This window comes from Bombus affinis, chromosome 11, assembly GCF_024516045.1.
Source record: "Bombus affinis isolate iyBomAffi1 chromosome 11, iyBomAffi1.2, whole genome shotgun sequence".
Lineage (NCBI taxonomy): Eukaryota > Metazoa > Arthropoda > Insecta > Hymenoptera > Apidae > Bombus > Bombus affinis.
Genome location: NC_066354.1, coordinates 4,436,741 through 4,450,966, shown reverse-complemented (window position 1 = coordinate 4,450,966; position 14,226 = coordinate 4,436,741). Strand labels below are relative to the sequence as shown.

General features: G+C 36.1%; 1 protein-coding gene across 2 annotated transcripts in view; it reads left to right on the top strand.

Moving 5' to 3' along the window:
* Positions 1–13,911, top strand: part of LOC126921611 (myosin-I heavy chain) — a 47,597-nt gene extending 33,686 nt beyond the window's left edge. Inside the window, exons 4-16 of one of the 2 annotated variants that reach the window (XM_050733288.1) lie at positions 613–865; positions 2,326–2,660; positions 3,299–3,781; positions 4,333–5,233; positions 5,314–5,566; positions 5,698–5,733; positions 5,959–7,021; positions 7,096–7,685; positions 7,808–7,997; positions 8,081–9,527; positions 9,611–9,888; positions 9,972–10,421; positions 10,559–13,911. In XM_050733288.1, coding sequence (XP_050589245.1) covers positions 613–865; positions 2,326–2,660; positions 3,299–3,781; positions 4,333–5,233; positions 5,314–5,566; positions 5,698–5,733; positions 5,959–7,021; positions 7,096–7,685; positions 7,808–7,997; positions 8,081–9,527; positions 9,611–9,888; positions 9,972–10,421; positions 10,559–10,774 — 6,495 coding nt within the window. In that variant the 3' untranslated portion in view covers positions 10,775–13,911. The remainder of the gene's footprint in view (positions 1–612; positions 866–2,325; positions 2,661–3,298; positions 3,782–4,332; positions 5,234–5,313; positions 5,567–5,697; positions 5,734–5,958; positions 7,022–7,095; positions 7,686–7,807; positions 7,998–8,080; positions 9,528–9,610; positions 9,889–9,971; positions 10,422–10,558) is intronic. The other variant, XM_050733289.1, reaches the window with a different exon arrangement.
* The last annotated feature ends 315 nt before the right edge of the window (positions 13,912–14,226 follow it).

Sequence of the window (14,226 nt, the reverse complement as noted above, 5' to 3'; positions counted from 1 at the left end):
GTTCTTCTACACCGGAAATAGAGTTCCCTATATACGTCTTCCTTCCCCTACCTGATCACGCACCACCCCAAACTATTCCAACTGTCGTAATAACATTGTAAAACTAAAGATGGCATTGCTGTTTCTTCCAGACTCTATAAAAGTTTGCGCTCGCCATCCATATACAGATGCGCTAGTTACAATAAATAGTAACTAGAAGATAGTTCTAGATATAATCGATAGATCTAATCGATAGGTTTAACATGTTCTTTTATTTTTATCCCTAGTCCATGTAAGAAAGTGCAATAAAGGATTTTCAGCTCAGAACGGTGCCATAGATTATTTCAAAGAATAAAATAATAGCTATTGTGATCCTACCTCTAAATACAGAAATAACAACATAACAGGTACAAAGTTAAAGTAATCCTTTCGAAAAAATAATTATTTAATAAAAACGTATACAAATAAATTTATAAAATTTTGCTATTTGTAAAAATACAGGGCAGTCTATTCTCAGCATCCTTTTTTTTACGAATAACACAGTTGATTCTGTTTTATTGAAAACAATAAAATTTTTATTAGAAGAGGAAAGTTTAGTCTTCATTAAATCATATTGAAATTTTTGATTTGTAGGAGTACGTGAATCGATATCATGGCCAGAAGATGGGCTCCTTGGAGCCACACGTATTCGCGTTGGCGGAAGCAGCGTACAGGTCTCTCCAGGACACGGAGAGCAATCAATCCTGCGTGATATCGGGAGAAAGTGGCGCTGGCAAGACGGAAACCACGAAATTCATCTTGCAGTACCTTTGCTCGGTAACCAGCAATGTCGATACGTGGGTGGAACAACAAATTCTAGAGGCGAACACCATCCTTGAAGCTTTCGGTAATTAACTTATTCCCCTTAATAACTAGTTTCGTCCCCGTTGATTATATTTTCTAACAGTTTACGGCCTGTCCTTAATTTTCCTAGAATTTTTCGCCTGTCACGCCAACACGAAAGCTTTGTCTCTTATAGAAATAATTAAAAGCTTGTTACATCTCTCTTTTCTTTTTTTTTTTTTTTTCTTTTTAATAATAGAAAATTACCTTATATTAAATTAGAACTAATTAATATCCCAGGATCTTTCTAAGATTTAAAAATAAGCAGTTACAAAATATCAATTACAAAATACAAACAACATTATAGAAGTCACAATTAATTATTAATCGAGGAGTTAATCTGGAGAAAAGGATCTGTGATAAATACACGTAAAGGTGTCAAGTGTGTTTTCTAATAAAATATTAGATGAATTATTATGGAATTTCCCAATTATTACGAATATTGCAAAATTAGAATTAACAATTCTGTCGCAATTTTCACTCTTAGAAACACTTTTCTCGAGAAATTTCTCAATCGTTGGTTATTAAATATTATTTCCAGTAATTAAGAGAAAATTACATGTTTTACTTTCTTTCAATTGGAAACTTTGAAAATGGTTTCAAATAGAAAGAACTGGAAGGGCTTCCGTCGGATTTCATTGAAAGCATAGATTTGTCGCGAAATTGTTTTCTGGATACTTTTCATAAAAGTCGCCGAAGAAAGGGCAAGCCTTTTTCTCTCGACGTTTTCTCTTGTTCCAAAGGCAACGCTCGAAAATAGAAACGGGAAGACTTTTATGAAATGGATCGATGAACGTTATTCCTAATGGCATTTAAAAATAAAGGGGATTCATTACTCGGAGTCAAGAGGCCGAGATCGAGTCAGGTGTTAAATGTAAAAGCGCGAGGGGTAAAAACTGGGTCACGAGAGGCAAGAGATTTAAGGGGGTATCATAAAAATTGTACCGTTTGCTTTTGTATCTCGGCAAAATGCGCTACCAAACACTGCAGGGATACCTGCTACGTTGTGAAAATGTTTTCTGTCGTCGCGTTTTATTCTACCAATATTAAAAGACTAGACTCTCTCCTATAACTGTCTCATACTGATTTAAGATTTGCAAATAATTATTTTAGTATATATATTTCATGTTTATTTATTTTTTAAATTTCTTATCTTTTGTTCAATCGCTCTCCACAATGGGTATACGAAAATTGCCCTAAATTTGACATTTTATCAAATTTAGTATTTTGATACCACAAAATATGATTATCCTATATTTAATATTTTACAGAGTTTAATCATTCAAAACTATAGAATGTGATTATTCTAAATTTGATAATTTATAAAATTTAATATTTCGCAACTACAGATTAAAATCATCCGAAATTTAATATGTTAAATAATTATCTTATAATTTCTTTATATATTGTAGTCTTTTTTTTACTAGAATATAATTATTTTCATTTTTAAAAAATATTATACAGGGAACGCAAAGACAGTAAGGAACGACAACAGCTCCCGGTTTGGCAAGTTTATGCAGGTGTGCTTCGACAGTAAGTGGATGATCAAAGGCTGTATCATCCAAGATTACTTGCTTGAGCAGAGCCGTATAACTTTTCAAAGTAGCGGAGAAAGGAATTACCATGTGTTCTATCAGCTGGTCGAAGCTGGAACCAGAGACGAGGAATTCGCGGAACAATATAAACTGATGCCAGCAAGCCACTACAAGTATTTGAATCAGTCTGGTTGTGTGAAGATCGATGGAATCTCCGACTGCAAGAAACTCGACGCTCTTAGGCTTGCGTTTAACGTGCTACAGGTAATTAGTCGGTACACACAGGGTGGTATCATCAAAGGATATGATTTATTGGTGTTAATAGTCTGTACAAACAGTTCCATATAGATGAAATGTTAAGAATTTCTCTACTGAATTCTCTCAGAATAGAATTTGTGTTCAGTCTGGCAGAAAATTATTTTTTATTCGTTATTAATGATAGAATATTTATTTATAATATGAGCAATAGAAAATTTATCATAACAGTCTAGAATTCTTTGTAAAGGTTACCTTATGATGTTTTGTTCTATTAGTCAAACAAATAATTAGAACGATTATTTTTAAACAAAGTAAGCAGTTCAAATATTTATTAAATGTTTGTTTTCCGTTAAAATACATAATTAATACATCTTTTATTTTTATGACAATAATTATTTAATTTTCGTCTTTCTTATTATTACATTTATAACTGTATTATCGTCATTTTTTCTGATTGTTATAACAATTTAAATATTTGAATAACTAAAGAACATCCTAAAACCTTAAAATACTTGTAATAGTAGATTATCATATAATATTTCTTTTTGTTATTTTATTTCTTCTTCTTCCCTCTATAAATTGCTTCAGTAACGAAGACTTATTTTATCCTTAGCCGCGATTGACTGGCACTTTCGTTTTTGTAGGTCGCGCCGGAAATGTGCGAGGGTATTTTCAGAGTCCTGTCTGCCATTCTTTGGTTGGGGAATTTGAGCTTCGAGGACGTGGATGGCGAAAGATGCGAACTAACTAAAGAAGACCTTGACATCGTTGGTACGGTTGCTCCTTTGCTCGGGCTGCAGGTTGAGGATCTCACCAAAGTGGTGCTTATACGACAGATAAACGTCCGCGGAAATATCACCGAGATACCATTGAAGGTTCAAGAAGCCCGTGAAAATAGGCATGCGATGGCAAAAGCATTGTACTCGAGAACGTTCGCCTGGTTAATCAATCATATAAACAATTGCACGAATCCTGGCCAGGATAGCTCGAGATTTCTTGGTGTTTTGGATATATTTGGCTTTGAGAACTTTGCCGTCAACAGCTTCGAGCAACTGTGTATCAATTACACGAACGAGAAGCTGCATAAGTTTTTCAATCACTACGTGTTCGCACTGGAACAAGAACTAGTAAGTCGTTTCTAAGCTTTCTTGTTTTCCTATATACTTAGTCAGCTGTGTGACACGATTAACTAGCGTGCCACATGATAGGGTGAGACATGATGGGTTTGTTACATAACCGTTAGGGTAACATCCATTGACATGTATTGACCTCGGTATCAAAGGTGCAGTAAGATAATCAGTTGAATTCTTAGCTATTTTTTACCTGTAATATTTATCAATAAACTGAAGATATATTAGATGTAGGTGTCTGAGAGCGTGAGTTTCTGTAGGGTTTAAAAAATTAACTAGTTCCAAACTTCACTAGATTCCAGTTGTCTTTCTATATTAATTGAATTAAATACTTCTATATTTTTTCATGTAATAGACCACAAAGATATATTATATATGTTACCTAGTTTCAAGTTATTTATTCAAATGCATGTAATACATTGTCATTAACACTTCACCTGAATATAGTCGAGGGTTGATGATAAAAATAAACTGGTTGCAAAGTTGACTAGTTGACACTTGTCCTTCCATGTCGGCTGTCGTAACACGTGAAACGTTTTGAATTTCAGTATCGACAGGAAGAGATCCAATACTCCCATATCACCTTCACTGACAACACCATGTGCCTGGAATTAATCGAGAAACCTCCACGATGTGTTCTTAAATTACTGACCGAGCAGTGCCATATGCCGAAAGGCTCGGACCTAGCTTACCTGACCAATTTGCATGCAGAATTCGAGAATCATCCTTGCTACGTGAAAGGGGACGATCGGCGAAAATGGGAGAAAGAATTTGGAGTGAAACACTACGCTGGATGCGTTACTTACGCAGTCGAAGGATTTGTCGATAAGAATCGAGATGTACAACAAGATGTGTTCTTCGATTTTATGTCTAGGAGCACAAATGAATTTGTTCAAGAAATTACAGTTTATCAGGATCTTTTGGGATGCACGGTAGCTCGTGCAAGTGGAAATGCAACTACCATGTCTCGTGGAACATCCAAGGGAAAACCAACCCTCTGTGATTCCTTCAGACATCAGTTGCAGGCTCTGGTTGATGTTCTTCAAGCTACCACACCCTGGTACGCTAGATGCATCAAGCCAAATATGCAAAAAGTGTCGAATCACTATGACGAGAAGCTGGTTCTGGACCAGCTGAAATATTTAGGCATGTTAGATATTATTAGAATAAGGAAGGAAGGCTTTCCTATACACATGCCCTTCCACGACTTTATAGCGAGATATCGTTGTTTGGATAAAGCACGTTTATCACGTTCTTATAACGAGAAAGAGGCTGTTAGGTGTTTAATCAGTAGTCAGGGTATCCCTGAAACTGAATGGCAAATAGGCAAAACTAAAGTGTTTTTAAGAAGCTATGTACACGAGCCACTGGAAGATTGTAGAAACCAAATGGTTACCAGTAACGCTATGATGATACAGAAAATATGGAGAGGCTACGTAGTTCGACGAGGTAAGTTATTTTCAATTTTAATTTTTCATAATATATTTCTTATCTTATTTTTGAACTAAAGAGAATTTGAATTTTTCCAGAGTATAAACGCGTGAGAGACGCTGCATTGAAAGTGCAACATGCATACCGAGGCTGGAAACTGAGAATAATGTTCATCAGAAAACGAAGAGCAGCCATTGTGATACAGAGTCATCTGCGTGGCGTATTCGCAAGGGAGGTTGCGGCTGCTTTGAGAGAAATGAGACGAGTAGACGAAGAAATGAGGAAGAGGGAGAGAATGGAAGAGGAGAGAAGATTGATGGAGGATAAGAAGGCTCTGGAAGAAAGTCAAAGGTATAACGATATATTATCTTGAAACTGTATGATAAAAGGACGTCTATTCCAGTATACAAACTGCCGTGACGATCATATAGGACTGTTGTTCGTTTGTATGTTAATAGTATGTCCATTTGTGTCCTTTATAGCGCACAGTACAATGGTATTGTCGGGATGGAACCCGGGTAAGTTCGTATGACGTGTCGGTAGTTCGAATGGCGAATTAAAAATCCTTACGGCATGATGAGAATTCACTAGGAATAATTGCTTTTAACATAGATGCAGCGTTTAGTACCACAAAATACATACACATACACCGGCACCTGGCTAATTTGTGCGCTTGAGAAATTAAAATACTTGCATTGAATTTTATATCAGTATTTTCATATATGTGCTATTCCATTTTACAGAAAAGCGCAAGAAGAGATCGCTGCATTGTCGCAGATGGCGGAGCAAATGAATTCTAAAATGGCTGCCTCAGATTTGCAGTCTGTAGACTTGGACAACCTATTTTCATTTTTATCTGACGTGCAATCGACGAAGGGTAATCAGATAATTGAAGAAATTGGTGAACAAATGGATGCATTGGTCGAAGACCTCGATGTGGAACTGGAGACTGTAATTCAGCAAGAAATGGAGTTAAATTCAAAGGCGGAATCTAAAGCAAATACTCCAAATGGGCAAGAAGCTACCTCGCCATTGCAACAATCATCACAGCAGCAGCAGCAACAGCAAAGGATACCCTGTCCAAACACTGGCAAACTCGGTCAGCCGAGTCTTCCAGAGCCCACTGAACCTCCTCCGCCTCCACCACCTCCTGCTACAGCTTTGACGATGAATGGTGGCGATTCTTCTATTGATAATGGAGAGCCTATCTACGAGTCTGTTTTACCTCGCGAAGAGAACAGTCCTAGCAGCCCAATTTTGGTCAATGGAAATTCTGGACCATTAGTTAACGGTGAATCCTGTGGTTCACCTCCACCTGCACCAAATAACAAAGTCATTAAAGAACCGATTGCTGGTAGCCCTCCATCGAGACCAGAATCTAGAAACTCAAATAGTCTCCATTTGTTACACCATAATCACCACCAACCGGTACCACAACAGCAACAGAATGGTCATGATCAACAACAACAGCAGGCGCAGCAATCTCAACAACCACCTGTAGAGAGAGAACAGAGACGCAAATGCAGAGTGGAGCGTAAACTTCAAGAACTGGAGGACAAAAAGGAGCCTGATAACGAAGTTACTTATCATGATATCGTAGAATTTGCGCAAAATTATTTCAATAGCCACGAAAGATCTCCCGAGGGTACAATCATGGCTACGCTCACTAGAAAATCACGTGGCAAGAGCGTAGAATTCATTCCAAAGTACGAAATGGTTACCTACTATAAAGGTTCCACTATACCGAATTCTCACATTCATATGTACGACCCTGATAACGTTAATGTGGCATGTTCTGTCTTCAGGGTAAGTAATTATTTGTACAGATTATTTTCTTTGTTAATTAACATTGAAACTGATGTTTTTTTCTTAATCTTTAGGATCTTTGTAAGTATATAAGAGGAGAGATGAAACTAGATCAGGAAATTGCAACTATTCAAAGTATAATAGGTTATGGTATTGAGCGTGAAGAATTAAGAGATGAAATTTTCGTTCAATGTATGCGACAAGCAACTAACAATCCTAACCCAGAATGGGCTGAACGAGTCTGGTTATTGCTCTGTTTGGCTATAGTTGCTTTTCAACCTAGTAAATTACTGTACAAGTACTTCGTGTCTTTCTTGCGAAAGAATTTGGCTCTCGAGGGCAAACTACGGCAATACGTTCAGTGGTGTGTGGATAATTGTAAAAATATGAAAGTTTCCTGTAGACAACATCCACCGTCGACGGTAGAGATTGCGGCCATGAGGCGACTAGGCACGATAGTTTGTCGATTCTTCTTTTTGGATGGAAGAACTAAAGCAATCGATGTGCATCCAACGGATACTGCTTCCGATGCTGTTGCTAAGTTAGGTGAAAAATTGGGTCTCAGGTCTTTAGAAGGTTGGGCAATTTACCAAAGTAGACCGGATGGCGAGGAACATGTTCGAGCGCATGATTATCTATATGATGTTATAGCTGCTTGGGAAATGTAAATTTTCATTGATTACTATTATCGATTAATAAACTACGAATATTTATGCAGTTATGTCAAATTTCATTATACTTAATTTTACATTGATAACTTGTCCTATTATATTTTACTTTTTTCAGGAAACAATGCAAATTAAACACAGCACAATCAACATTTTCAACACTTCGTCGTGGGAATAATGCTACTTTAGGGAGTGGCGATAATCGATTCGTTTTCAAAAGAAGGCTTTTCCGAAATACCCGAGAAATATCCCAAGATCCCGTCGAGGTGAACATGTTGTACGCTCAAGCTGTATATAACGTTGTGAAGGTAAACTAGAGGGAAAAAATCAAATTATTGATCTTATCTTGTTTCTTGTAAACGTCCTATTCTCTCTTTTGTCATTTTTTCAGTGCGACGATTTCCCGGTATCAGAAAAAGTCGCGCTCCAGTTGGCGGGCTTACAAGCGCAAGTCGCCTTGGGCGATCCCAAAGATAACGATCGGCTGGATTACTACAGCGAAGTGGATAGTTTTTTGCCTTATCGAATCAGCCGTGCCCGAGGCGACGATGTTTGGGTGCCAATCATAGCACAGGCACACAGACAGTATGGCGCCGGTCGCAAAGAATTGGCAGCCAAGGTGTTGTATTTATCTTGCGTGATGCAATACCCTCTCTACGGTACGACTATGTTCAACGTGACTTATCGTGGTTATTGGTCGTATGGCAATCAACTAATCTTGGGTATAAACTGCGATGGATTGATGCTGATCAAGCCGGATGATAAATTTGTCTTATCAGAGTATCGTTATCAGGATGTGGAAAGCATCATGTTAGACCCGAGTGACTCTTTTATAACACTGTCTCTTCTACGTCACAATCCCGACAGCTCGCACAAGTGTTTTGTTTTTGAAACGCCACAGAAGAACGAGATAGGTAGTCTGATCGTTAGTTACTGTCCAGCATTGGCAGGCTGGATCACGGAAAACGAGGTTCCTACTAAGAAGCTCAAGTGTATTACCAATGAAGATCGTATTAGGCTCTATCATAACTTAGTCAATTGCCGCAGAACACTAGTGGATGCGGAGATATTGAGAAAACCTCAAGATTCTGGTGGTGGTTTCCTAAGAAACACTTTGCGAAGATTGTCTAAGCACAAAATAGAGAAACTTAGGCAAGAACATGGTAGCGCGACTGATCATGGTGAAACTTATAAAGGATTTCCTTATGCCTATTGGGCATTCAGCAGACAAACTATACCTCAGAGTCTCTCAAAACTACCCGATCCGGATGAACAGATGGCTCTTAGTGTATTCCAATTAATTTTAACTTACGCTGGATTAGGACAAAACGGAGATACGGTTCGTAGGGTAGAAGATGAACACGTAAACTTGATACAAACCGTGATGGAACGTTGTATAAGAAAGGAGAATCTGTTAGGTGAACTGTATCTTCAATTGATTAAACAAACGACAGATCACCCTGATCCTAATAGTCGAGTCAATCTCAGGCATTGGGCGTTACTTTCTTTGGCCTGTTCAGTTATTCTACCTCCACAGAAAGTAATTCGAAAGTATCTGATAGCGCATTTGAAACGATGCGCTAGTGATTACGTTACGGAGGAAGGAAAATACGCCAGATTTGCTGAAAAGTGCCTTTACAAGACGCAGGGCACGAGAAGAAGACAATGGCCGCCGAGCAGGGAAGAAATAATGTGCACGATTAATCGCAGGCCTATTTATGCGAGATTCCATTTCATGGATGGACAATATCATGCTGTTGAATTTCATCCTTCAGCAACAGCTAGAGACGTTATGGAGATTATCAAGACTAAGATTGGTTTAGAAGAAACTGCCATGGGTAATCGAAGTTAAATTAAATTTGTTATTTCTTTTAATTGTTAAATGGCTTGTAAATATTTATAATTTAATTGGAATTTATAGGTTATGCCATTTATGAAGTCTTAGGACCGACCGAAAGAGCATTGATACCAGAAGAAAAGATTGCCGATGTGATGTCGAAATGGGAGCGTTACAGAACCGCGAACGCACAACAGAATCAATCGCAAAGAAAGCACGCACATCATTTCTTCTTATTTAAGAAACATTTGTTCCTTGATCAGTACATGAATCTCGATGATCCGGTGGAGAAAGAGTTACTTTATCATCAAGTACTGCATGATTTACGTGCTGATCGATTTCCTATCACTGAGAAAGAAGCTGTAAATAATTATTCTTTTTTTATTATCCGTTAAAATCCAATAAATTATGATATAGATTATCTAAATTTATAATCTGTTTTTAGATGATGCTGACAGCGTTACAAGCGCAATTAGAACTCGGTGATTGTGAAGACGCTGTATCGGATCACGATTACCGAACTATATCAAGTCACTGCCTGCCACCAAGACTGGTTCCAAGTTTGTGCATTGAAGGAGTACTTCAACACCATCAATCACTACGAGGAATGACACCGCCCGAAGCGAAGAAGGCGTTCCTGAATTTAATTCAATCGTGGCCGCTTCACAGGGCCACGATATTCGATGTCATGCAATCATTTACTTCGAATTGGCCACGTGTTCTGTGGTTGGCCGTCGACCAGCAAGGTCTTCACCTTTTGGAGCATCGTTCCAGAAACACTCTCTGTACCTACGAATATAGCAGTATTCTCAGTTATAGTCCAGCTGTTAGTTGTTTGATGATTATCACTGGTACTGATAAGAAGCAGAGCAAAGTTATCCTTACGACATCTCAGGTAATTCTTTTTGTTTAAGAATTTATATTATAGTGCACAAATTTTATATTGAATAATAATTATTTTTTAGAATGTTAAAACATATTCTTCAACTGCGTAATTATTATTTACTGATATTACCATCATTTCATTTGCAGGCACACCAAATTGCGAACTTAATTCGCGAATACATGGATGTTCTTCAATCACCACCGGAAGTACCGAAAAGAGAATCGGCAATCGCTCAACAAATAGCGCAGCAACCAATTCAACAACCATCGACAAATCTTACGGCTCCTGCCGGTAGTCGTAAATCTCGACCTGCTTCGGTATTACACAGAGGTGCTCCAGTGATACAATCGCAAGCTAGTTAAAAAGTTAGGTAACTTATTAGATGCGATACTTCTCCTCAACCTCATACCTTAATCTTTACCTCACACACACATATACACGTATATACATATATACATAATATATGTATATACATATATACACACACACACACATCTTTATTTCTTTATTATACTTATTTAATATACATTTAATTTAATTTTAATTATAATTTTAATTCATTTCAATTTACATAATTCTATATTTATATAATTCTTATTCGTTAATTCGTTTTTATATTCTTTTGATATCTCTATTCATTGCAAATCGAATTTATTATTTAATTAGTGTGAATTAAACAATATAGTTTCAGTATCAGGTTGTAGCGAGAAAATGTCTCTATAGTTATTAATGCTTTATCGGCAAGGCCTATCAGGCGACGAATAGTCTCGTCGCGACGAGACAGCACTAGCCTAGAAATACTTCTTTCTTCCAGTATTTATTCGATTAGCTTAGAGCTCGAGAGACATTACAACAAAATAGCTGCTGCCGCAGAGAGAGTAGATTAGCGAATGGATCAACAAATAACTGCCATTTTACGATTTACAAAAAAATAAGTAATTAGAAAGCTGTCGAAGACTTCTATTTCTATTTTGTCCGTCATTGTCGTTGCCTTTTTTACGAGCGATTGTCAATGTTTTTTATACAGTGTTTTTTGCAGAATAATATGACACAAGATTAAGAAAGTCGATGATTATCGAATCAATCATTAAATTTTAATGCGATCAATGGTATTACATTTTTGGCATATCATTTTTTGTATCGTTCGACGAAGGGTGATTGGACAGTTTTTATATCTATTTTAATTAATATCAGAAACGACCAATTTATTGATTTTATACTTTCAATTCTGTCTCTCTTGTTAATCACTCTATTCAACGATACAACAATATACAAGATTCCATAATATTGCAATCGATGTTAACGTTTCAAATGTTAATCTTGCGCAAAATTTAAATACGATTATATACGTATTATATTTAGACGCAATATTTCACGTAAAATTTTACTCGGCGTATATTAATTAATAATACAAAGATATCGTGGTGCCTCGTTAACTGACCACAGAGTTTGCTTCGTTAAATGGCCAACATTATGACTATCAGCTATTACACAGGTAAAATAAATAAATGTGTCAGATCATTTGTATCACATCAGATTTCAATAGAAATGAAAGATATTTGAGATTTCCTAAGAACATACCACTCTCATTAAGTAGCCAAACAAAATAACGTCTGGCCAATTAACGAAACATTACTGTATGAACGACATCTTGGAAAAGGATGATAAAGTCTCTTTGACTCGTATTTCAGAAGTATTCGAACAAGTTCGAAGATGAAAATCGAATGATAATCTAACATTCATTTTATAGACAATCTTTTCGTGCTATCATCCCTTTTCTCGTAAAGGTTATAATTACGGAGTTAAAATCAAGTATAATGGAAGAAATCGTTTACGCGGAAGTTTAACGAAGAATCCGTGATTCCGGCACGATCGCATCGATCGGAAATTGCCACGAAATTGCGTCCAAAGAAATTTCTTTCTTTAATCCAAAAAAATCGCTCGATATCTTGACGTGTAAATATTAAATAAAGAAAAAAATGTTTAAACTTTAAACTAAAAACAATAACAACAGGTTTCAAACAAAATTCTCCAGTGTTCAGTGATCACATTTCCACGTAAAATTAGATTTACAGCTCACTTATATACAGAAACGATATTATCTAATTGTAATTTAACCCTTTCAAAATAATTTTTAATAATATAGTGACGAGATTAATATAAAAAATCGAAACTTTTTCAGATCTCTACACTGTTTACAGTTTATAATGTAGAAATACTATTAGTTTTTCGCTAATACATATTACTCTTTTAATAACGAACAATGGTCATTGCTCGAGTAATAATTACGAAGTCCAGCACCACAGAAAAAAAGATATACACTTTTTACGGGACACAGTCAAGAAAGGGTTAATGTAAACATAAACGAGAAATTTCCTCCAAGAATCTTCTGTCGAACACTGGAGTTCTCAAAAAAAATATCCTGAGTTTATTCGGACCAAGATTTCGTCACGAAGACTCGAATTATTGTCAGATCCTTATTTACGCGTTAACTCTAGACATACACTCACAAAAGAATTCATAGATTTAAAATGATAAATGATAGACAAAAATTTCATTACGTACAATTAGATTTTTAAGTAACGCATCACTTAGTACATGTGACTGCACTGGAAGTAGAGGTAGAAATAATTTTAGAGTTGAGAATCACCTTCATTCCTTCGAATTAAAATATTTTTTTAATATACATCAATCAACATGTTTCTTATTTTCCACAAAATAGATAGCAACTTACTTGTGTCTGAAGATTAATTAAAAAGATATCATAATTATAATGTAAAAAATTTTAAGGTTAAATTTACAATTTCACCGTAGCCATTTGATCAATTTTAATTTTGTATAGCAAAATTTTTTTCTATCGTCTACTGTTTTAAAGCTATAACTTTGTCCAGTTGTGAAGGAAAGCTGTAGTATAAAAAACAAAAGTAATTTCCCTCGATAAACGCGCCATCTAAAAATTGGCGGGAAAACCAATTACATTGCGATCAGACTCAATTACTTATTATAAAATATTGCAAAAACATTATGTAATGCGTATTTAAGGATCAACTACATAAATTATCGCAAACTGTGAAGGATCGAGAATTCGTCGTGACGAAACGAGAAGTTAGTGTATCCTCTATAATCTGTATTTATTCGAATTTCCTTTCCGGGAGTTTGGCTAAGATTCTACGAGTGCAGAGACAGACTGTGATCCGCTTTGGGTGTCCTTAGTCTTCGAGAGCTGTTTAACGAGTGAGACTTCGTGTTAACTAATTAAAAAAAAAGAGCAGGGAAGAAGGAAAAAGATAGAGAGAAGGTGAGCACGTGTGAGTGTGTGTGTGAGAGAGAGAGAAAGAATAAAAGATGATGTGAATGTGTGAAGAGAACATTACGAAACAAGGATGTGATTTTTGCGACGCATGCATGATACTTAAGAAAAAAAGAAGAAACGGGGAAAGAAGTACGCGACCCCTGTATGTGTAGCTTAAGCGAAATAAATTATTGGTTGATGATGTTATATTGAAATATTTAAGAACAATCGACACTGTATATACGTATATATAAATAGACACGCATAGACGATACGCACACCGCGAATTACACTCTCAGTTACACATGCAACACGACAGACTGTTGTAAAACTCGGAGAAAATACACGTACAAAGAGAAAGATGGGGAGAGTTACACGCCTACATGTGACGAGAATATACATACTATTATATAAATATAAATATATATATATATGAACATAAATATAAATATAAATATATATATATATATATATATATATATATATATATATATAAAGATTATTAAATACTCGAGCTATGTA